The 24,020-nt window shown below is 36.4% G+C and overlaps 2 protein-coding genes across 2 annotated transcripts in view; one reads left to right on the top strand and one right to left on the bottom strand.

Annotated features, from left to right (window-relative positions):
- Positions 1–205: 205 nt before the first annotated feature.
- On the bottom strand, positions 206–12,854 carry pex10 (peroxisomal biogenesis factor 10). The gene is made up of 6 exons (XM_056246781.1): positions 12,577–12,854; positions 6,759–6,839; positions 6,267–6,667; positions 4,351–4,523; positions 618–750; positions 206–518 (listed from the first exon to the last, which is right to left on the bottom strand). Exons 1-6 carry the CDS (start codon positions 12,686–12,688, stop codon positions 450–452), a joined length of 969 nt encoding a protein of 322 aa, XP_056102756.1. The 5' UTR covers positions 12,689–12,854; the 3' UTR covers positions 206–449.
- Positions 12,855–17,098: 4,244 nt separating this feature from the next.
- plch2a (phospholipase C, eta 2a) overlaps positions 17,099–24,020 on the top strand; it is a 153,798-nt gene continuing 146,876 nt past the window's right edge. The window contains exons 1-2 of the mRNA XM_056246782.1: positions 17,099–17,319; positions 23,011–23,528. Coding sequence (XP_056102757.1) covers positions 23,357–23,528 — 172 coding nt within the window. The 5' untranslated portion in view covers positions 17,099–17,319; positions 23,011–23,356. The remainder of the gene's footprint in view (positions 17,320–23,010; positions 23,529–24,020) is intronic.

Raw genomic sequence — 24,020 nt, 5'->3', positions numbered from 1 at the left:
CCTGTTTTAGTATTTTATTACACATTTTAAAAAATGTATTTAAAATAGTTTTAATTGAAAAAAAAATGCAATTGTTTTTAGAAGATTGTCTTGACTATGGCTTGTCATGTTTGTCAATCACTGATTGGCTACACTATTGTTCTATTTGTTGTGCTATGTAAAAATTGATTTAGATAGATTTGTCAGAAGCAATACACACATCAAATTTAGTAAAAATATCTTATTTTATTTGAGAAATGCTACAATTACCGTTAAATAATCTGTATAATCAAATTAAATTGACAAATTTCAGGAAGAAATTTGAATTCATTGTCCATTTCATACAAAATACAAAATGTAATTTCCAAGTCATGTGATCTTTAAACACTAATTACAGTAAGTTTTACAAACAATGATGGAAAGTAAAACACAAGGTGTGTTAAATTTCATAATCTTGATCAACCAAACGTCTACTTGTAGCTTCTCAGATAAACCAATCTGTGAGGCTGGAATTTCTCTCGACAAAGCGGGCATTCGGTCTACAATAAAAGCAACAAAGAAAATTACTTCTCGTACATCATTAATGTTGAACTTTATGTGCAAACACACCACAGCATTATGTAATATAAAAGTCTTGCCTTGGTATTGCACCACTCAGTAATGCACTCCCAGCAGAAGAGATGACCACAGGGAGTACAAGTGGTGTTTCTGCGCTCCTCCAAACATAAGATACAGCGTGAAGAGCGAGACGATGACTCACTGACCTGAGGACTGAAAGGAAAAACAGATGTGTAAAGAACGCAATATAAATCTAGTGTATTATGAACGCTCCCCTCAAGACTCCATAATGTCACATTTATTACCATAAAACTAATGCAAAAAAAGACAAACAAGGATGTCTGAGATGAAGAAAAAAAATGGTTAAAATTAAAATGTTTCAACCTTTTTGGTTTAATGACTTACAGAAGTGAAATGCTATTTAAATGTGATGTAAAAATGTATGTAAGCATAAATTAAAAGTTTTGAAACATAATATTCTCGATTTTTAAATTGCCAGTTAATATTGCGAGAGAAAAAAGTCAGACCTGTGAGCTGACTTTTTTTCTCAGAACTGCAATTTATATCTCACAATTCAAACTTTTTAACGCAAAAAAAAAGTCCGAATTCAGGGATATAAACTCGTAATTGCGAGAAGAAAGTTAAAATCGGCAATTCAGAATTTTTTCTCAGAATTTCGAGATAAAAACGTACAATTGAGAATTAAAACGTCTTTATTGCGAGATAAATATTTGCAATTGCGAGAAAAAAAGTCAGAATTGTGAGAAAAAACATGAAGAACTTTTTGACCCCCAAAAAAAAAAAATCTCTCTCTCTCTCATACACACTCACCGGCCACTTTATTAGGTACACCTCGCTAAGGTGCTCTATTGGACTGAGATCTGGTGACTGTGGAGGCCATTAAAGTATAGTGAACTAATTGTCACTTTCAAGAAACCAGATTGAAATGATTTGAGCGTTGTGACATGACCCGTTATCCTGCTGGAAGTAGCCATCAGAAGATGGATACACTGTGGTCATAAAGGAATGGACATGGTCAGCAACAACACTCAGGTAGGCTGTGACATTTAAACAATTGCTCAATTGGTACTATGGGGCCCAGAGTGTACCAAGAAAATATACCCCACACCATTACAGCACCATCACCAGCCTGAACCATTGATACAAGGCAGGATAGATTCATGCTTTCATGTTGTTTACGCCAAATTCCAACCCTATCATCTGAATGTCGCAGCAGAAATCAAGACCAGGCAACATTTTTCCAATTTTCTATTGTCCAGTTTTGGAGAGAGAGCATATGCAAATTGTAGCCTCAGTTTCCTGTTCTTAGCTGACAGGAGTGGCACACAATGTGGTCTTCTGCTGCTATAGCCCAGCTGATTCAAGGTTCAATGTGTTGTGCGTTCAGAGATGCTCTTCTGCAGACCTCGGTTGACGAGTGGTCATTTGAGTGACTGTTGCGCTTCTATCAGCTCAAACCAGTCATTCTCCGAACTGCCGTTCACTGGATATTTTTCTTTTTCGAACCACTCTATGTAAACCCTAGAGGTGTAATGCATGAAAATCCCAACAGATCAGCAGTGTCTTAAAATACTCAGACCAGCCCTGGCACCAACAACCATGCCACATTCCAAGTCACTTAAACAACCTTCTTCCCTGTTCTGATGCTCAGTTTGAACTTCAGCAGATCGTCTTGACCATGTCTACATGCCTAACTTGAGTTGCTGCCATTAGATTGGCTGATTGGGATTTTATATATATATATACACTACCGTTCAAAAGTTTGGGGTCGGTACGATTTTAAATACTTTTAAAAGAATTCTCTTCTGCTAACCATGGCTGCGCTTATTTGATTAAAAATACAACAAAAATCAGTTCTAGTATTAAATATTATTCCAGTGTAAATCAGCTGTTTTCTGTGTGAATATATAGTAAAGTGTAATTTATTCCTGTGATCAAAGTTGAATTTTCAGCATCACCAGTGTCAGTGTCTTCAGTGTCAAATGATCCTTCACAAATCAGTATAATATGAGGATTTGATGCTCAAGAAACATTTATTATTATTATCAATGTTGAAACAGTTGTTGGTCTGTCAGTTGTACAGTTTTTTTTTTTTTTTTTGGATTCTTTGATGAATAGGAAGTTCAAAAGACTTTTGTAACATTATAAATGTCTTTACTGTCACTTTCGATCAAATTAATTATTCCTTGATAAATAAAAGTATTGATTTCTTTCCTCCAAAAAATAAAAATAAAATTCTCACTGACCCCAAACTTTTGAACGGTAGTGTATATATATATATATATATATATAAAATCACAATCAGCCAATCTAATGGCAGTAACTCAAGTTAGGCATATATATATACATACACACTGTATATACATACACACACACACACACACACACACACACACATATATATATATTAATATATATATACACTACCCTAAAGGATTATTAGGAACACCTGTTCAATTTCTCAATAATGCAATTATCTAATCAACCAATCACATGGCAGTTACTTCAATGCATTTAGGGGTGTGGTCCTGGTCAAGACAATCTCCTGAACTCCAAACTGAATGTCAGAATGGGAAAGAAAGGTGATTTAAGCAATTTTGAGCGTGGCATGGTTGTTGGTGCCAGACGGGCCGGTCTGAGTATTTCACAATCTGCTCAGTTACTGGGATTTTCCCGCACAACCATTTCTAGGGTTTACAAAGAATGGTGTGAAAAGGGAAAAAGATCCAGTATGCGGCAGTCCTGTGGGCGAAAATGCCTTGTTGATGCTAGAGGTCAGAGGAGAATGGGCCGACTGACTCAAGCTGATAGAAGAGCAACTTTGACTGAAATAACCACTCGTTACAACCGAGGTATGCAGCAAAGTATTTGTGAAGCCACAACACGCACAACCTTGAGGCGGATGGGCTACAACAGCAGAAGACCCCACCGGGTACCACTCATCTCCACTACAAATAGGAAAAAGAGGCTACAATTTGCAAGAGCTAACCAAAATTGGACAGTTGAAGACTGGAAAAATGTTGCCAGGTCTGATGAGTCTCGATTTCTGTTGAGACATTCAGATGGTAGAGTCAGAATTTGGCGTAAACAGAATGAGAACATGGATCCATCATGCCTTGTTACCACTGTGCAGGCTGGTGGTGGTGGTGTAATGGTGTGGGGGATGTTTTCTTGGCACACTTTAGGCCCCTTAGTGCCAATTGGGCATCATTTAAATGCCACGGGCTACCTGAGCATTGTTTCTGACCATGTCCATCCCTTTATGGCCACCATGTACCCATCCTCTGATGGCTACTTCCAGCAGGATAATGCACCATGTCACAAAACTCGAATCATTTCAAATTGGTTTCTTGAACATGGCAATGAGTTCACTGTACTAAAATGGCCCCCACAGTCACCAGATCTCAACCCAATAGAGCATCTTTGGGATGTGGTGGAACGGGAGCTTCGTGCTCTGGATGTGCATCCCACAAATCTCCATTAACTGCAAGATGCTATCCTATCAATATGGGCCAACATTTCTAAAGAATGCTTTCAGCACCTTGTTGAATCAATGCCACCTAGAATTAAGGCAGTTCTGAAGGCGAAAGGGGGTCAAACACAGTATTAGTATGGTGTTCCTAATAATCCTTTAGGTGAGTGTATATATGCTGCCTTGGTGAACATAGGGGACTAAAACTTTTTGTAATGTTTCCACATATTTGAAAGGTACTGTATATAATGCCACGTCTCACAAAAGAACAGGGGGTGTTAGGAGAGGAAGGAACAAGCATTAAGGCACTACAGCGTTACCTGGGGAGAAGGTTTCTGTGCTGTTTCCACTCCTGCCGTGCTCTCTGTCTTTGCTTGAGGTTGTTAAACTGCAGTGTCAGAGTGACGCCCAGCTGTAGAAGGGACAGCGCACCTAGCAGACGGTAACCGTTACTGATCCTTGGGTCATCGCCAGACACATTCCCCACTCTTAGCTAAAAAAAACACATTTACACAGAATATACTTTTACACTTTAGGAATATGATGTACACCACCATTCAAAAGTCAGAAAGATTCTTTTTTTTTAAACAAATGAACACGTTTATTCAGCACGGATACTTTAAATTGATTAAAAAAAAAGTGACTGTAAAGGCATTTACATTGTTACAAAAAAATCAATTGCTAATAAATGCTGTTCTTTTAAACGTTCTATTTTCATTAAGGAATGTTGAGTAAAAGTTACCATAATTTCCACAAAAAAACAAAATTAGCAGCACAACTGTTTTCAACATTGATAATAATCAGAATTGAGATCCATCAAATCAGAATATTAGAATGATTTCTGAAGGATCATGTGACACTGAAGACTGGAGTAATGATGCTGAAAATTCAGCTTTGCCATCACAGGAATAAATGATATTTGAAAATATATTAAAACATAAAAGGATATTTTAAATTGTAATATTTTACAATATTATTGTATTTTTTATCAAATAAAAAGCAGCCTTGGTGGAGCCTTGGAAGAGACTTCTTTCAAAAACATAAAACAAATCTTACAGACTTTTGAACGGTAGTGCAATTCAGAGTAAAACAGGATCAACAAGACAAAATTAGTTAGACTTGATTTTGGTGATCAGGAACTGATAGAATGGTGAGGAAAAGGCTCAAAACCTAAAGCTGCACTGATAGAGTGAGAAGTGGGTGTTTTTTAAAGCAATAACTTACAGAAAAAGTAGCAATGTAATTGCATGTTCTGGAGTATTCCACAGTATTCTGTGAAGCACCTTGGAGTACCATGTAAATACCATGACATGATTTTGGTTATTAATTAGTATCATATCATGTATTGAAGTAGCATGGTATTACGGTCTCTTACAGTCATTTTTCATAAGGTATATAACACAAATCCTCTGTGTTATTACTGTGCTTCATTAAAGGGTTAGTTCACCCATCATTAATCACTCACCCTCATGTCGTTCCAAACCCATAAGACTTTCGTTCATCTTCAGGACACAAATGAAGATCTTTTTCATGAAATCTGAGAGATTTCTGTCATTCTATTGACAGCTATACGACTGACACTTTGATGCTTCAAAAAGTTCATAAAGAGATTGTAAAACTAACCCATATGAATTGAGCGGTTTAGTCCACATTTTCTGAAGAGACTTGATCGCTTTATATGATGAACAGAATTAATTTAGGCATCACATTTAAACATTGATCAGCGAACATAAACAGAAGCTGAACCGAACCTGCTTGACGTGCGAGAACCTCATTGGTTCTTGCGGAAGCTCAAACGTGCTGCGTAACATGAGAATGATCCTCATTGGTTCTCGTACGTTAAGCGAACATGCTTGAGCTTCCGTTTATTATAACTGATGTGTGCGTTGATGAATGTTTATATGAATAAATTAAATCTGTTCATCATTAAAGCGATCGTGTCTCTTCAAAAAAAAATTGGCCAAAACCGCTCAAATCATATGGATTAGTTTTACAATCTCTTTATGATCTTTTTGAAGCGTCAAAGTGATAATTGAGCGACAGAAATCTCTCAGATTTCATCAAAAGATCTTCATTTGTGTTCCGAAGATGAATAGTCTTACGGGTTTGGAACGACATGATGGTGAGTAATTAATGACAGAATTTTCATTTTTGGGTGAACTATCCCTTTAATACAGCATATAAGAACTTATTCCCACAGTACAAGTTTTATAATAATAAAAGAACAAAAACTTACATAAGTAACACCTGCAGCTCTTTTACCGATGTGGTAAAAGGCTCCACTGATGTAAAAGACAGCCACATGTAGCCTGTACAGAAGAGTGATTCCCTGCTGCAGGGCAAACACAAGCGGAATCAAAGACTTCCTCTGAGACTCAGTCAGGATCCCCACAGCTCTCTGAATCCAGAACCGCACATGTGATAACGGGTTCCAGGCTCTGCTCGTCTGGTGCTGCGAGTTCTGAGGAGCTTCTGCTTCCAACTCATTCTCAACACAGATCAAGACCTTGTCCATAAGATAAGGCACAAATGTGTGGAAGAAGATAAGTGCCGTTCGGCGCATTCGCGAGGGGATTCTTCTCTCGCTGGGGTCCACCTGGATGATGCTGACATACTCCTCACCCAGGGTCTGATATCCTAAATGAAACGGACAACAGAAACGTGGCTCTGAAATACAACTCATTTAACAAATACATCAGCAGTGTTGCAATACAAGCGAATAACTTACCAGATAAAGTTGTTAGAACATAGTAGGTCAGATCAGATAGTAATTCAATTTCCTTTCTGCACTGTAGCCAACGTCTGGAACCTCAAGGGGAAAAACAATCTTTGAACGAACAGCTGTATTAAAAGGGACGCATCATGGAAAACAGGATTTAAAAAAATAATAATTCAGAATTGGATACCACTCTTGCAGTATGTAATATGTATACTGTGTGCACCAGTGTTATTTTAGTATTATTTATATACTGTTATAGTATTTATTCATATTTTGAATTAGCTTTTATTTTTATATTTTGGTTTCATTTTTTAATTTTTTTTGTAAATATTTCTATTTATAGGGGTTGCAAATTGTCACATGAACAAGCAAATCCACAAACAAAGAATAATAAAAATCATATAGGCTAATGCTAATTCATTTGGTAAAGTATTTAGATATGTCTTTGTCAATGTGTCATCTAAAATTTAAGAACTCTCATAAATACGACTTAAGACTTTTTATGACCTTAAATTGTAAAAATCTAATTTAATACTTAAGACTTTTTAAGGATCTGCGGGAGCGCTTGAACGCGGATATCGCGAGATTCACACTCATGCACGGTGTTGCTGATAAACGGGGTGTAATTTAAGTTCTGTAGCTTTTATATGAAAATAAATATAATAAACAAAGTACTTGTTAATTATTTCCATTCGAAAGACATGTTTAATATCAATTTTTACTTTAATTACAGACATGGTTTTATATTTTTTATATTTATGACAACACTCACATAACCCATATAGAGATCGCACTGTCAGAGAGAGTTCGGGAATATTCACACATTATTTATACATATAAAAAAAACATGATATCAGAGTTTTAAAATCAAACATTTTAAAAGAGAACAATACATCACGATTCTTTAAACCAATGAGCATTAAGCTGTGTCGTCAGCATGTGATATTTTTTCCAAAACCAGGGGCACGTTCAAGTTCATAACGGTGCGCAACGTTTTGCTACGGTTTCCGGGTTGAACGTCATGTTTCCTGGAAACGGCGTGCACCGGTGTGCAACGGGGTTTGAGATACGTTTTCTCTTATTTGGTGGGTGTGTCAGAACTGCAGTCCAATCAGCAGCAACATGTATATAAAGCACGCGGTATTAAAGTGAACTCGCACAATGGGTTTAAGGAAAGTAATTTACAAATGTGTTCGATGCAGCTCGGTATACGCAACAACTGAGGATATTAGAAGACATGTTTGTCATAAGTTTTATTGTAAAAATATAGGATACCAACATAATGATGTAGTTGTTTATATTTTTAGCTTCATTGCAAGTCTATGACATTTGGTATAGAAATAAACAATGGTAATTAAGTGCTTTTCCTAAAAATGAGAAAGAAAATACAGGGTATTAAAACAGGATGAACTACAAATAAAGTCAGTATGTGAGGCTAAATACTTAGATGTGTTTTAGTCTGAATTAGGTAAGATGTGTGCTTCCATTTCAGTTTCCACAAATCCCTTCACTCGATTGGGATGTTCTCTTGTGTTCTGGGCGGCAAGTGCAGTAACTGTAACATCGGGCATATTTTGTAGTATTAAATAGAGCCCGACCGATATGGATTTTTGGGGGCCGGTGCCGATACCGATGAAAAAAAGCCAGATACCGATATATCGGCCGATATTACTTATGTGTATATTATAATACAGTAGCAATTATGTATGTGTATTATAGTACAGTACCAGTCAAAAGTTTGGACACCTATTGGTGTGTACAAACTTTTGATGGGTACTGTATATAGAATACACAGTAAACAGAATAATTATATAAACGTTTTGCAATGATCACTCAAATGTGGTGATCAAACACTTGTGTGACAAAGATATGTAATGGAGACAGGGTGAATGATAGAATGAGAATGATACATTTGAGCTGTAACCAAACTAGTTTGCATTTCATGTTATATTATATTATTATATATTCTAAGTACTGTTGCATAATCTTCACTAACGACTTTCTTTTAATTTAGTCACGTTATATAAAACATAACTTGTATCAATAAATATATCAAAAGTGTCACTAACAAAACCTTATTATCTTCTATTTTTATCTTTATCTTTACTTCATATTTAAAAATAGTATAAAAGTACTGTACATATGTAATTATAAACGTTTTCATTAAGTAGTAAGCAAAATGTCCTAAACGTGAAACATAGTGTTGTAATTATATAAATTATTACTTGTGTAACGTAGCGTTATAGGCAGAATGAGCTTCAACACTGTCTACACCGGACACGGCCGTTATTGCTCGCGTCGCAACAGCTGTTTACCCTCGACGCGAAAAAGCGCCCGTTAAAGCAGAAAGGGGCATCAGTTTACTGTCGGAGTTTTGTCACTCGCGCAACGCATTTTAATCAATGTTTCATCAACCAATTGCCTGGATTTAATACATAAGAAGTAAATATAGCAGACAATATAATCAGGACTTCTCAGCTGCACGCTTTCCATAGTCATCACAAGCTCACACAATACGTGACAGAGGCTGGTAGCAGAGAAATCAATTCTGTGAATTACACTGCGCAAACCAAAAGTAATAGGCTACTACCCACCGGATGAAGAAGGGTTGGCTCTCAACAGAACATAAAATATTCATTTTATTTTATTTTTCGTGTTCGAATTTATGAGGAAAAAACAATGGATGTGACAACCTCTGAAAGCGGCACTAAAGTGCTTTAAAACTTTCGCATAGACCTCAAACAGAAAGCACAAAGCCTTTCATTAAAGTGAATTTCGTTTTGTATTAATTGTATCTTAATTTTAATCAATGTTTCATCAACCGATTGCCTGGATTTAATAAATAAGAAGTAAATATAGCAGACAATAGATAATCTCGACACGGAGGCGCCGGCGCGTGAACTACAACTAGTCTCATATAGTGTTGCACGGTGCACCGATACTTTAAAAGTATCGCGATTCTCGGAAATTAAAAACGTCACGATACCTAAATTTATTAGTATCAATACTTCTAAGAATGACCGCGTTCCAGATTTGTAAGAGACGTATTTTTGTCCCGCCAAAGCCTTATTTGACCGGTGAGTGATGTAGATGAGTGACTGCTGCGCTTGTTTAACTGAGAGAACGAGCAGAGAGAGTGAGAGCCCCGGTCGCACGCGCGCACTCTCACCGTCTTCAAAACTGCCTCGCTCTTTGTCCCTCCCTCGCGCATATTAATGAATTGAGTTGACTGAATATCGTTGAGAATATACACGATGGTTAAAGGTCGGAAGACCGAAGTTATTTTTTTTCTAAACTACCACTGGTTGTGAATTGTGCTAAAAATAATTGCCTTATCTTCTCTAGAAAGCGTTCCACACATTCAGATGACATAAACCACACTTTCAATAAACAAACAAAAAAATCTATCCAGTGATGAAATGTTTTGTGTGTTGAGACAAATCTTGTGCGATGTCCTAAACTGCCTGGATAATCACACAACGTGTGCCGTGGTCCGTTAACGACACGTCCGATTCGCGAACTAATGACTCCTTTGAACCGATTCACTTTAATGAATGGTTAAAACAACTGATCTGTCCAACACTGAACTCAAGAGACATAACAAATCGGAAACACTTTATAAATGGGTTCCATTTATTAAAGTCTAGTTAACTACATTAGTTAACATTCTATTAATATTACTTTCTATGCGGGTTTACTCCATGACAGAACACCCCAGTCATTCTAGAATGATTCATTCTTTCCAAATAGAGCTATTCAAGTCATCTGGTGAAATTGTTTTTATATCGCAATATATATTGCAGAAAAATAAAATATCGCAATGTCATTTTTTACCAATATCGTGCAGCCCTACCTTGAATGTCATTGCTCTAATTTATTTTTTATATTTTGATATTTCATATTTTGTTCAAATGTTTAATATAGCCTATCTGCTGTTCATATGTTCATTTATTAGTGTGTTATATGATTAGAATGTTGTCCCGGTTTTCAAATAAAGCACAGCAATGATATTTGAGAGTGTTTCTCCCTTTTCAAGAAAAGTATCGAAAAAGTATCGAAACCGCAATTCTTGACTTGGTATCGGTATCGAAACAATAATTTTGGTATCGTGACAACACTAGTCTCATAAATGAACCGAAACTCAGCGTATAGATCTGAGAAATATATATATTGAAATGTCTAATTTTAAACAGAACAATTCAAAACAAAAGACAGACTGCTCTCTGCTGTAATCCGTATGAAATGTGCATTTCTCTCTGGCGTGTTCACTGAAGATCGCGAGTCAGCGTTGTCAACTTTGCAGCGACAGTGACTGAAAACACTTGTTTATTAATAAAAAATTAAAATGTCTCCTTGCTATATTTGATGTATTCACAATCATTACTTTTGCCAGTTCTTTGTGACAGCTTTTATGTGCTTTATTGGCAGCGCAACCCTTACATGAATCACCGCACCCGCATTTTAAAAAAATATTCATTTATCGGCCATTTTAAATGCCGATACCGATAGTTAGGAAAATGCCTAATATCGGCCCGCCGATAAATCGGTCGGGCTCTAGTATTAAACACATATTTATACCGACTTCATCAGGCTCCGAAAACTATTCACAAAGAACACAAAGAATGGTCTTCTCAGCTGCCATAGTTGCAACTCTTGCGTCATCAGAACAGTGTGTTCAACGCATCAACGTTTCTGTTTAAAAAACTTTGTGCAACGTTTTGTCGGGGCTGAACGCAGCCCAGTTCAGTGGAAATCCCACCCTGCCGCTAATTGGTTAAGTTTACAGTGACGGGTAGGTTTAGGGATCAGTGTTTGGTGTAGGCATTCAGTACAGTGATTGACATCACCAATGAAATATTTAGAATCGGCTACAGGGTTCGGCAACTCGTTTCCCATCATGCTTTTGATCAACGCAGTCGGTGGAGAGCAACTGCGCCCGACTGCAGAATACAGTCTCGCGTCGCGAGAGTTTTTTGACACACGTCAGCATGACACTCGGACACATTTCTAACCGGCATGCATTTCGTGGTGATCAGAGGTGATCGGTTCTGCGCAGATTTTGCTCATCTCAAACGAGCCTAATGCTAGTACAATCGACAGGTGTGTGGTCTCGGTGTCCGGACCAATCTTCTAGTGTGTGTATATTCAGAGGATTATTTTATAATGCTAAAAATGGGTTGAAACTGCCTTTATGTCTGTGGTCACCCACAGTTTTAAAATCGGTTAAGATTTGAAAATCGTCAAGTGTGTCCTAGGCCTAATAAGAGGCCTCTCTTTCTTGTCTCTCTTTTCTCTTATCATTTGATCAAAATAACAGTTCAGACATTTTCACATAAAATTGGATGCCGTTTCTCCAAGATTAGCATTAGTGTTGTAAAGAGCGCCAATTTCCGCCAAAAATATAAACAATGTACAACACTGCTATTTAAAGTGTTTATAGGAGTATTTTGTGTACTTCACATATTGTGTATTTTACATAATGTGTATTTCACATATTATTAAATATACAGTAGGAACTATACAGCATACTGCACATTAAGCTACTATTCCATTTTGAACAGCATATTGAAACTACCCTGAAAAAGTTGGCCTTTTAATGGTCATAATTATTATACCACACCTACATCATATTAGCATATGACCGCCCAAAAATAATGTTATTTTAAAATGTCTAAAAACTAAATTATAACTGTGCAAGATATGTTGATTTATAAGTAGTCTTATTGAAAACAAATAGTTGGGAAAAGCTAAATAAAATGTAGAAGTGTAGAATAAGCCCTTTTAAAATCCCTAAAACATGCATTCAGTGTGCTTGGGATTGCTTTACCTGCAAAGGTGTGGACGAGCTCATTGGCGTTGTTTGTCAGGTTGTTCTGGTAGAACTCATCCTTCTGACACGAGCGGATCAGCTGCGGCTGGTTCGCAGGGACTAGAGGCATTGCTCAGTTCGGAAGACGTTAACAAGATCCTTAGAGAACGTGTTTATACTAGCAGTTTATATATATATATATATCATTTTACAAAAATAAACAAGGATATACAGCGTTTATGGCTCTATTTGCTGGTCTAGATCACTTACTGTGCATGCTTCTAACGCTTCCGTGTTTAGTCATGTGATGCTCACGCGAGCACTCCATTGGCCGGTTGGTAACAGACGGTTCATTGATTTGCGATCAGTTTTGCGGTTTGCCGTCCACAACAGCAAACTCGCCTTACTGAGCTGAGGTCAGTATTTAGAAAGTGAGATTATGGTTCAAATCACAGACTGTAAAGGTTCAAATCGGTTCATCACCAGAGAAGTGACCTGTCTATGGAAGTGACGGCGCAAACGAATAAATACATTGAACCAATCTTTTGGTAGGCTATATAAAAAAATAATTTGCATTTTTATTTATAACGCTAGTGATAGTTTACGAAGTTTCCGCCACACAGAATAAAAAAATACAAAGGGTAATTGCGACTTTTGCCTCACAATTCTGACTTTTTGCTCACAATTATTTTACATCTTGCAATTCTGACTTTTTGCCCCTCGATCAGTTTACGATTGCGAGTTATAAAGTCAGTATAAAGAGTTGTGAGATATAAACTCGCAATTTTGAGGAAAAAAAGTAGTTTTTTCCTTCTCAGAATTGCGAGGAAAAAATAGTGAGAATTGAGAGATAAATTCGCAATTATCTTTCAAATTGTTTTATTACGGCGTAAACATGCTTAGCCTACATAGTTTACAACATGGCTTAGGCTAGTTACATAGGTCTATTTTCAGTGATGGCCCATCTATCATAGCATAAACAAATCTCATGCATTATCTCATTAATACAGGCTATTGCTATTTCTTAAAAAAAAAAATTTAAATTGAAAACCACAGCTTATTCACACTTGAACTGAAACATCAGGGTGAGTAGTTGCATTGCATTCAAACTGTAGCCTGTGCTATGTTTGTGTGTGCTATGGCACTTTTTGTGTGTGTATTCTATGTATTGACCAAATGTAGCCAACATACTGCACAGTATGGATAAACTGAGAGTAAGAGTATTATGGTATTATGTATTATGGTTGAACTATTGACACTATTGACATTCCTAACACAGGCAATGTCATCATCATCAATGATCATTTACTAAATGAAATCCATTTATGATCTCTATATTACCGGTATTTGCATCATTCTTCTGTATCCGTGCACTTTCATTTGCTCTCTCTAGCTGTTCACAAGTCAGCTCTTTTTACAAGGTTGTAAAACCTGTTTCTTTGTTACTCTAATGCGTTTAGATCAGTCCAAACCATTGAAATTCTTAACACACACTCTAACTTTATTCAGCTCTTTCCTCAAGCTGATCACGAAACCCATTAAGGTCAGATTGCAGTCTTGCAGAAGGCTGTTTACTCACAGCGCAGTCAAGGGAGCACCCTACTGTTTACATTTGAGCAAGTGATGTCTTTATTTCTCATTGAGACTCCCGTGTGACTTCTTGCAGGCAGAGGTGAGGTCGTGCAGAGGACAGCTGAGGAGACCTGATCGTGGATGGAGCAGCAGTAGAGCCGTCTGAGGTAGGATGCTATGAATCATGGAATTAAGAGTCTGCTTGGTAATTTCATGTGCATAGAGATACTAGGCTTCAATTAGGAATGCACAAGTGTTGTAGTAGCAGAGAACTCACTTTAGTTTTTAGCCAGGCCTTGGAAATGGATGTATGAAGGTACTGAACTTGTAGTAGGCCTATACTTCAAATCTTAAAAGTATTTAAAATTAAAAAAAAAAATATCCTGTACTTGCAGATAATATAATATAAAATAAATAAAACACCTTATAAAAGACTTTAGTGTACTTACATAATAGAGACCTTCCATGATTTTTTTCCATGCAATTTTAAAAAGGGAACTTTGTAATAATGTCAAATGTTTTACTTTTAAAGTATATTGTTTCGATAAACTCTTGCGTGCTTTAAAGTACACTTATTTTGATGTGTCGACTACTAAAGCACATATAAGTACTTGATTATAACTTGTGGTGTGTTATTTAATATTATATTTAAAGTTAATATATTTTAAATGTTTTGAATTGGAACTTCATCATTACAAATGTGTAATTGCAAATATATTTAAATACATGATACAAGTTTTTATAGAAATGACATTAAAGTATATTTAAGTTTACCATATGCTTGTCAGTACATTTGGCAGTGCACTTTAACCATATTTCAAGGACGATAGATGTAATTATGAAATTAAATATAAATATGTATTTATGTCCTGCTTAAGTGTTCAAAATGCACTCTAAAGTTCAGCTTATTGCATTTAATGTAAATTTAAACTATGATACATTTTCATTTAATTGCAATTAACATGCCATTATGTAATCAAAAAACATTACATTCAGTTCGCACTTCTTTTAAGTATATTATTTCCATAATGAGTGTTATTTTTGCACAAGGGATTGTTGAATCATTTCCATAATGAGAGTTATTTTTACACAAGGGATTGTTGAATCATATAGAGTATAAACAAACATATTTCTTTCTGTCAGCCAGAAAGAAGTAGTTATTTGAACAAGGTTGACAATACTGCAATATAATGTTCTTTGTGGAAAATATTATACACTTACACGCAGAAACACAATTTTTTTATATTATGAGAATATGAGAAGAACCTGGGTGAGAAAATACTGAAAGCCCCTAACAAAAATAAATCAGTAATGAAAATTATACATATATATATATATATATATATATATATAATTTTTTTCTTGTATAATTTTTATGGATAAATTACAATATCCCACAATGGACAATAGCCTATAGGTGGGATAAGAAGTAGACATGCTGCTTTGCACCACTACTCGAGTTCTTACAAGGTCTAGTAAAATATCACACTTTGCTCATTTGGTAACATTTTTATTACACAGTGGGCCAATAAAATATGAAATGGTGTTATGGGAAGTCACATCAAAGGACTTGAACCCTTTTTGCGCAGATTTATGAATGCACAGCAGACAGCACCTTCTGAATGTGTTAGCGTGAATATTTCAAGACAATATCAAGCAATTGCTTTGTTGAGCACTGCACACTTGGTTGCTTCTATTAAAGGATCCCATAGAGCAAGATTAGTCATTAAATTCATATTACCATGGTTGCATAACATCATTTAATGTGTTTAGAAAGTAACTGATTTACCTTCAACCCATTTACCTTTTTACCTGGCCTATCTGAAACACGTCTCTACACACAAAATGACGGGATTTTAAAAGTTGCAACACCTTTCTGCTGTATGCTAATGCAATAGAGGGAATGCATTAACGTCACTCTCCCGCCGGAACACGCCCCCCTCAGCCGGACTGAGTGGCAAAAGAGCTGCTGCGTGGCTGGAGTTAATAGGGGAAACTGCGAAAACGCGGGTAAAACAAACTATTATCAGTTTAAACTAAAAGTTGGACTCGATATAGTGTTCCTTACAACTTATCAAAGATCCAGTGATCCATGGATATTGACATGCAGCCAGGAATCGTGTTTCCTGACATTTATATGTGCCTGATTTCGACGCCGGGGAAATAAATTAAGAAAATTTGCCTGTAAACGTTTTATATAAATACAATATAGATAGGTCTAAATCCGAGTGATCACTTACATTAATGTTATACTGTATATCATCATATCGTCCAGCCCTAAAACTTGTATAGTTTTTTGTCAGTGTTTATTTAAAAACATCCAATTATGCAGAATATAGTCTGTTCTGTAGCTTTTTGCAGTCTGTAAAAATATACAGTACCTCAGATTTCTGGTCAAATCTAGTTGTACAGTCAATCGCAAAGCTCTTTCCCCTTGTTCCCCTTTCCCACTGTTACAATTTCCCCCCTTTTAGACATTCTGTTGACTATAAGTAACGTTGCACCTACATGTCAACTAACAGTCATTAGAGCATTAGTAGAGTATTAGTAGACTGTGAAGGTGAAAGTGAGTAGAATAAGTGGACATGCACTTGCAAAGTTTCAGTGGAATGTCTGTTGGGGAGCATCAAAATAAAGTGTTAACAGATATTAAGCGGACGGTCTACTAATACTCTAATGAGAGGTAGCCTAGTTGACATGTAGGTGCAACGTTACTTATAGTCAACAGAATGTCTAAAGGGGACCATCAAATGTAGTGTTACCGTGATTCAAACTCAATTCAAGATGATTTAAACAACAAAATGAAATATGTTGATATGTGAATAAACTTCCTTTAAAACTTGCAGACAATATGTCTATTTCCCGTACACTGTAGCTGTCTGCACTCCACCCCATATCCCGCCCACCTGTGCAAAGACTCCTCTGCCTTTACTTGTCTGATTTCGACGCAGGGAAAACTGTTGCTCCATAAGGGAACACCCACTGTGTACAAAGAGCTTTCAAATGACAACTTCCTTTACCTGCAATATGGGGCTGTGTGCCTGAAGCTTTTTGCCTGCAATAAAAAAAAAGGCTTATTCTTTGTACAGAGCTGTTAAACAAGTGCCTGGAGAAGTGTTTTACTCACTATCACATCATCTGTGAACTAGCCTACCTGCTTCTGTTCCTACAAGACCCACTTTCACAAAGGTAACGTGAGACTTTACAATACTTTCACAGTTTACTTTTCTTTTCAACATTTAGTAGGAGATTTTACTCGGGCGAGTTTACTCTGAAAAGATTTTCTGGCGCATGTCTGCATAGATGTAGAACTGTGGATGAAAGATTGGAAAGTTTGTTGCTTAGTTTCACTTGGGCTTTTTTTTTTTGAGAGCTTTGTATTCTGAAACTCAACACTTCTCATCTGGGTGCTCAGGTAGAAAGAATGAAAAGAAAGAAAGACACGATAAACTTTTGAGGGGTCTGTTGGTACGTTTTATGTGATTGTGATGTGACAGTTAATCTCACAAAAACATGTCCAGGTTATATTTTTCCCCAAAATCAAGTAAAGTGAAATTATAATTTTTCTATAAAGAAATAGTTTGTTACTTTTTTCTTTTTTCTTTGCATTGTATCATCATTTTCATGACATTTCAGCACATTTCTCCTGACAAATTCTCATTCACATGTTTTTTTGTTCGTTTGTTTTTTGCTAATTTATAATATTATCAATGATTTTTCTCATTAGACTCTCATTACTGTAATACTACATTTTTGTTTACACTTTATTTTAAGGTGTCATTGTTACAGTGTAATTATATATTTAAGTACTGAGCAATATTAAGCAACTACATGTACTTACTATAGGGTTAGGTATAGGATTAGGATTTGGTTGAGGGTTAGTTGCATGTAATTATGCATCATTTACTGTTATTACTATGGTAAGTACATGTAACATATGTAACAAGGACACTGTAAAAATAGTGTTACCATAATTTGTATTGTATATTCATTACACATTTAAAAAAAATACTGTGCTGTAATAAGACTGCGAATTTGTTTGGAAAAATTTGTTATTTTTAATGTAATATCACAAGTTTCCTGCGATTCCTCTATATAAACAGTTTTTTTCTGCATACTCATTGGAGAAACCTGATTTAATCTGTGTCTGTTACATTTGGCCTGTGCTTCAGGCTAAACATGAATCAGGCAGCCATAAATTAAAACCTAACCGGTGTACTTAGGCAGGGAACACCCTTCTATCTATGTCATTTCAGATGTTTATGTCCAATGATTATGATTCATCTTTAGTTCCATTTAAAGTAGATTTCGTTTGTCAGTGTGGGTGACACAGTTATGCTCCCTGTTTCCTTTGGAAATCTCAACCCAAACACTGCGATGTGGGACGTCTTGCGAGTTGCAATGCGAACTGGTCGGCTGAATCTGAAATAAAAGCTCTATTGTGTCATTCTCTCTGTGTAGTGGGGGGAAACTCTGAGCGATCGACGGTCACCGGCCTGCCAGCTGGTACACCATTAGCTTGTCAACACACATCTGCTATTTTTCCATATGGACAACAGGAAAAGAAAGAAAAACAACTGTAAACCAGTAGAGTTATACAGACGTTTGGCTTTCAGATACTGGAATGTTGTTTGTGCTGTGATGGTGTGTGTTTGGTTCAGCCAGATCGCCCAGATCTCATGTTACGTTGAGGATTGAGTGCATTGTGTTGAGTGCAGGCTTGTTCTCGGGGGATGTTTAGATCAACCATGTGTCTTTGTTATTGCTTCACAAAAACGGCTTCACTTATCTGAAAGCAAATGATCTGCTGCACGTTTGATTGATAATGACACTCTTTTTGTTTTTCTTATGTTGAAGGGAAGGAAATTAAGGACAAACATTTGCATACACACTGCGTTTCCTATCAGTGTTAGGCTTAGGTTGAGCACACAATGGCTTTTGTGCGTCTTTCAGTAGCAGATTTAAAGAGGTGCCAGCGTCCGAATAGATGTTTTGTGAGGCAATACATCTTCCTTACTCCCTTAAAACTAAGGGTTCAATTGTCTCTGCCTCTGCTTTGAACCTGAGTGAATGAGAGAGTGTGTAAACAACAGTGCTTCTGATTCATTCCAATCTCTGACCTATTTCAGTCATTAATCTTCAGATACCTTTGATGTCACATTAATATTGAATAGACGAGTGAACCTCGCGAACAGGTTACATTTCAACAAGTATTTCATTTGAAGCATTTATTGTGACTGAATTATCATTACTGTAATTTGTCCAGGAGGTGATTCTCATTAGATTCTTATTAATGCAATGCTCCACTTTACTGTAATATAATCTTTTAGCATTTGATTCCGGATAAATGACACATAGTACAACAAATGCTATCACAATAAATAATAACTTACAGTTAGTACAACAAAAATGTACAAAAAAAAGCATTATTATAATCAAAATGAATTATTATTATTATGCTACATTACACATAATGCGAGGGTGAGAATGCACTTAATTGCCATATAAATAATGTCCCATTTTTATTTTTATTTTCTTTATGCTAAATATAATTTCTTGCATATGGCTGGAATAAAGTAGAATCTGCACACCAAATCACAAATTTGTGTCAGTTCAAAAATATTGTACAAAAAAAAAACAATCAAGGTTTTCTGAAGAAATTTATAAAATATGCACAACAATTACCACTAGTACAACTTGTCTTGACTTACTTGTTTTGCAGCAACGTACCCAATAATTATTTACAACATATAATTTGGCACAGGTGAATGAGATTCGCCCATATCACATTAGTCAAGTCAAGTCACCTTCATTTATATAGCGCTTTAACAATATACTGTAGATTGTTTCAAAGCAGATTTACAGTGATAATAGGAAATTACAGTAACAGAGATTGTTTTGGCTTTACAGCAGCTCTTAAATAAATATATTGTCCAGCTAAATTTATTAGACAATATTTATGTCTATTTATATAGTGCATATTAAAGATATTTGTAATGCATGACAATGCATTCATAATGCCCTATAATACATAGTTTAATATGTTGTATGTTCTTGTGAAAGAGTATAGTGCATTATAATATAATATAACAATTAAAAATAATTGTTTATGTGTCACAGTAATAATGCATTATACTCTTAAGGTGTAGTCATGAATATAAGTATTATAGAGTTTTATAGGTGGTTGTTTTTCATAGAAAGACATCATGCTTTACAGTTTTTATTAAAAAAAATGCATACAGTAAATCTTATAATGCTTCAAATGCATTATTATTGTCACGTCCCTCAAAAGCAAAACAAAAACGAAGAATATCTTTATAATGCATATTATATAGGCTACAGGCATCAAGTGAAGCATTTTCAAATAGACATCCATTGTTGTGTCTACTGAGGAATTTAAGCCAGACAGATTTGTTTTAGCTGAGACTGGGGTGTTTTTTTGGGGGGCGGGGGCCGGGGGGGGGGGGGGGGGGGGGGGTTTGTAACCCCTCTCATCGTCTTATCTGTTACCTGAGGCCAGGTGTTACTTTGCTGACACGTCCAGTCCTGCATCCTCAGGTAACAACATGTCACGTCAAACACAGCAAGCACTCGAAGTGAACATTCAAGCCATTGTTCAGGTTAGCAGGTAGTTGACATGTCTCTAGCACAGCTCCAGGTTGATGGGTGGACGGTTGAGGAGGTTCCCCCCTTCCATGTACAGCGCTTTGAGTGCAGAGAAAAGTGCCGTATAAATGTAACAAATTATTATTATTATTAAAGTCACACTCCTGACAGAGTGGAGAGTGAAATTCAGAAAGAGGTCCTAAAGAGATCAGCAATGATTACAAAGGGAGTGTTCAATTGTTGTTTCTCTCTTGAAGTATAGACTTCACTGATAAGACTTGAGTGATTACATCATTTATTTTCCATCCCTACAGTAATATGAAAGTTTCCATTCATTCCTATGTTTATATGTATGTGTTTCTGTGACATGGTATCTAGTACTTGGATGAGGTACCAAGATAATACTGTGTTTTTTAAACATGGCAATACACCGTTTTGTCGGGGGTCAACAATGTTAATAACACGTTCTTTAGGATATGGTCAGTGCTCGAAGTGCTCGAAGGCTGGTACGCACCACAGTTCCGTTCACTTCTATATTTCAGCGTATACCCTTACTTTTTCTTGCGTACCGGCATTTCTCAAGTTACAGATCTGGAAATCTGTCAATAAAATCTGTCAACAACTGTCTCATAAAATGTGTGTCTAAATGCTTAAATCATGACTTTAAAACTACTGAATTTTTCAGGGTGGACCTGCCAATGCGCATGTGCAGTCATAAGCGTCCATGCGCTACTTTATGCAGAAGGCGGGACTTATTCTGCCATATTGCGCATTGTACCTTCTCCCATTCATAGTAATATGAGTGCACGCCTTTGTATATCTAAAAGTCTTTGGTACAAGTCAGTTCTTTGGTATAAGTCAGTACTATGGTATACATTAAAGGACCATCTAATATAACCATTGTACCATGTTATTAAAGGGATAGTTCACTTTGAAATTAATTTTTATATCGTGTTTACCTCTTGAAACGCACAGACCGAAGTGCCCACGTCCTCAGATCACTTGGACGTGGCTGTGGTTACAAGAGGTAAAAACGATATAAATACTGTTCGTTTTCTCACACAAACCGCTCGTTTCGTGTCTTAGGCCATCAATGTGTACTTACATTTACGAGTCATTAAATCATGTTTAATTTGGACTTCTCTGTGCATGCTCTTTGAGGTGGTGACCATAGACCTGCATTATATGACTGACAGACAAGAACGGTTTGACCTAAAAATATCAAAATTGAAACTAATGCGGAAACAAAGACACCTACATCTTGGATGCCCTTGAGGTAAGCTAAAACATACCAAAAATTAATTTCAAAGTGAACTATCCCTTTAAGCATAACATTGGGGCAGTCGTGGCCTAGTAGTAAGAGAGCCAGACTGGTAACCCGAAGGTTCGCGGGTTCGAGTCTCAATACCAGCAGGAAATGACAAGCAAGGCACCTAACAAAAATTGCTGCCGACTGCTCCGGGTGTGTGTGTGTCCACAGTTTGCGGTCTGTGTGTTGTGTGTTCACTACTCACTGCTCCTAATGTGTGTGTGCATTAACTTGAATAGATTAAATGCAGAGGACAAATTTCAAGTATGGGTTACTTGGCCTTCACATGAATGCATGTTTAAAAGCAGTCACAACTGATGCCATTGTCTTCAAGGTTTTCCTTATGTTTGTCAAAATCCCTACTCGATTACTGTTTCACTCTCACACATTAGGGGCTTTCGCACCGGAGGAACCTTTTCATAGTTCCTAGAACTATTGGAGGATTAACCCAGATTTTGGCGTGTTCTCGGGGAACCATCCTGGTGGCTAGTTCCTAGAACTACCTGGTGTGAAAGCGCCTTATTAATGAGCTCAAAGACGATTGGTCAAAACAGTAATTAATCGAAAAATGTATTGGTTGAAATCATTAATGCATGTCATGTTTGTTTAATTAAGCACAAAATCACATATTGAATTTAAAAAAAAATACAATTTTGTTGGGTATTTTTATGTGATAGTGTTGTATTTGTTAATGTTATTCAAAATCATATTACTTGTTTATGATATTATTAGATGGTGTCTTTGCAAGTGCACTGTAAAAAAAACGATTTATCGAAATAAAATAGAAATGATTAGACTACGTTTTTACAGGAAAATGCTATTTCAGGCGTTTTACTTCATAATTTCATGTTTAATTCGATGTGTTACTTTTTTTTTTTTTTTTGTAAATCCTTCATTTTTCATTGTATAAGAAGTACGTTTGTTTGAGTAGTTTGTAAAGCCTTGTATTTGCCCTTTGTTAACAGGTGTGCACCCCGCTGCTCGTGTGGTTTTGTTCCAGGCCATCAGTACACTGACCTCGTCCTGTCTGAAGGTCAATTACTGGCTGTGGAGCTCCTTCAGATGGTTGTACCACACCTCCAACCCTAAACACTCCCAAACCCAGACGTCCCACCAACTGACTCTGCCTGAACATCTGCTAAACTTCCTGCATTTTTCAACTAAACACTGGAAACCAGGAGGAGAAGAGCACCACTGGGAAACAACAGACAGCTTTTTTTTCTGGAATTTTTAGAACCTAAATCATACATGACTGTTCCTGGGGTTGTTTAACATTTTTGGATTCCCTTTGAATTAAAGAAACTAAGCAATATGGATACAGTATCTCTGAACACCTCCCTGTTCTCTGGCAGTCAGAGCATCAGTACGGATTCTCCCAGTTTGTCCATGAGATCTTTAGGTTTCACCAATGACACGGATTCTTCCCGCAGCAGCACACTCTTACACTGGAACTTCTTTCTGGCTGGCAACTACATCAGTGTGGGTGAGTTCTTTTTATACAGTTATAAAAAAAGACTCAAGGAAAAGTTCACCCAAAAACATAAAAGTCAATACCCGGTCATTCTAAGTCATTTTGTTGGAGCAACATGTGTAGAATTTTTCATAAAACAACTTTTAATAATGACCATGTCTGTCATAACGAAACACACAAAAGCTAAATAAAAAGTCCCTGAAGCTTGCGTCTAACCCCCCCATGTTCAGATTCAAAGATGACGTATCTGCATCACTTCATCAAATTTAATAACTTAAGTCAGTTATGGCAGACCTTTTATTTTTTTGGTGAACAATTCCGTTAATATCGCTTAGTGGCTATTTGCTGCGCTCATGTAAGGATCAATATTTGCATGAAGGAATACTTTCAAACTCCAAGTGTATTTTGGAATGTTTGGAGATTTTGCTGTTTAAAATATGAGTTTAATTTGTTAGAGAGATTTGTTCCATAATATTTGTAGCTAAAGTCAATCATATTTCAAGA

This window comes from Rhinichthys klamathensis, unplaced genomic scaffold, assembly GCF_029890125.1.
Source record: "Rhinichthys klamathensis goyatoka isolate OS25496 unplaced genomic scaffold, OSU_Roscu_1.1 h1tg000040l_1, whole genome shotgun sequence".
Lineage (NCBI taxonomy): Eukaryota > Metazoa > Chordata > Actinopteri > Cypriniformes > Leuciscidae > Rhinichthys > Rhinichthys klamathensis.
This window is presented reverse-complemented; position numbering and strand designations above follow the sequence as displayed.

Coding starts and splice junctions, on each gene's coding strand:
- pex10 (XM_056246781.1), bottom strand. CDS start 12,688: ATGCCTCTAGTCCCTGCGAACCAGCCGCAGCTGATCCGCTCGTGTCAG. Junction 6,840..12,576: donor GCTCGTCCACACCTTTGCAG/GTAAAGCAATCC, acceptor TTTCCCCTTGAG/GTTCCAGACGTTGGCTACAG. Junction 6,668..6,758: donor TGTTCTAACAACTTTATCTG/GTAAGTTATTCG, acceptor CGTTTCATTTAG/GATATCAGACCCTGGGTGAG.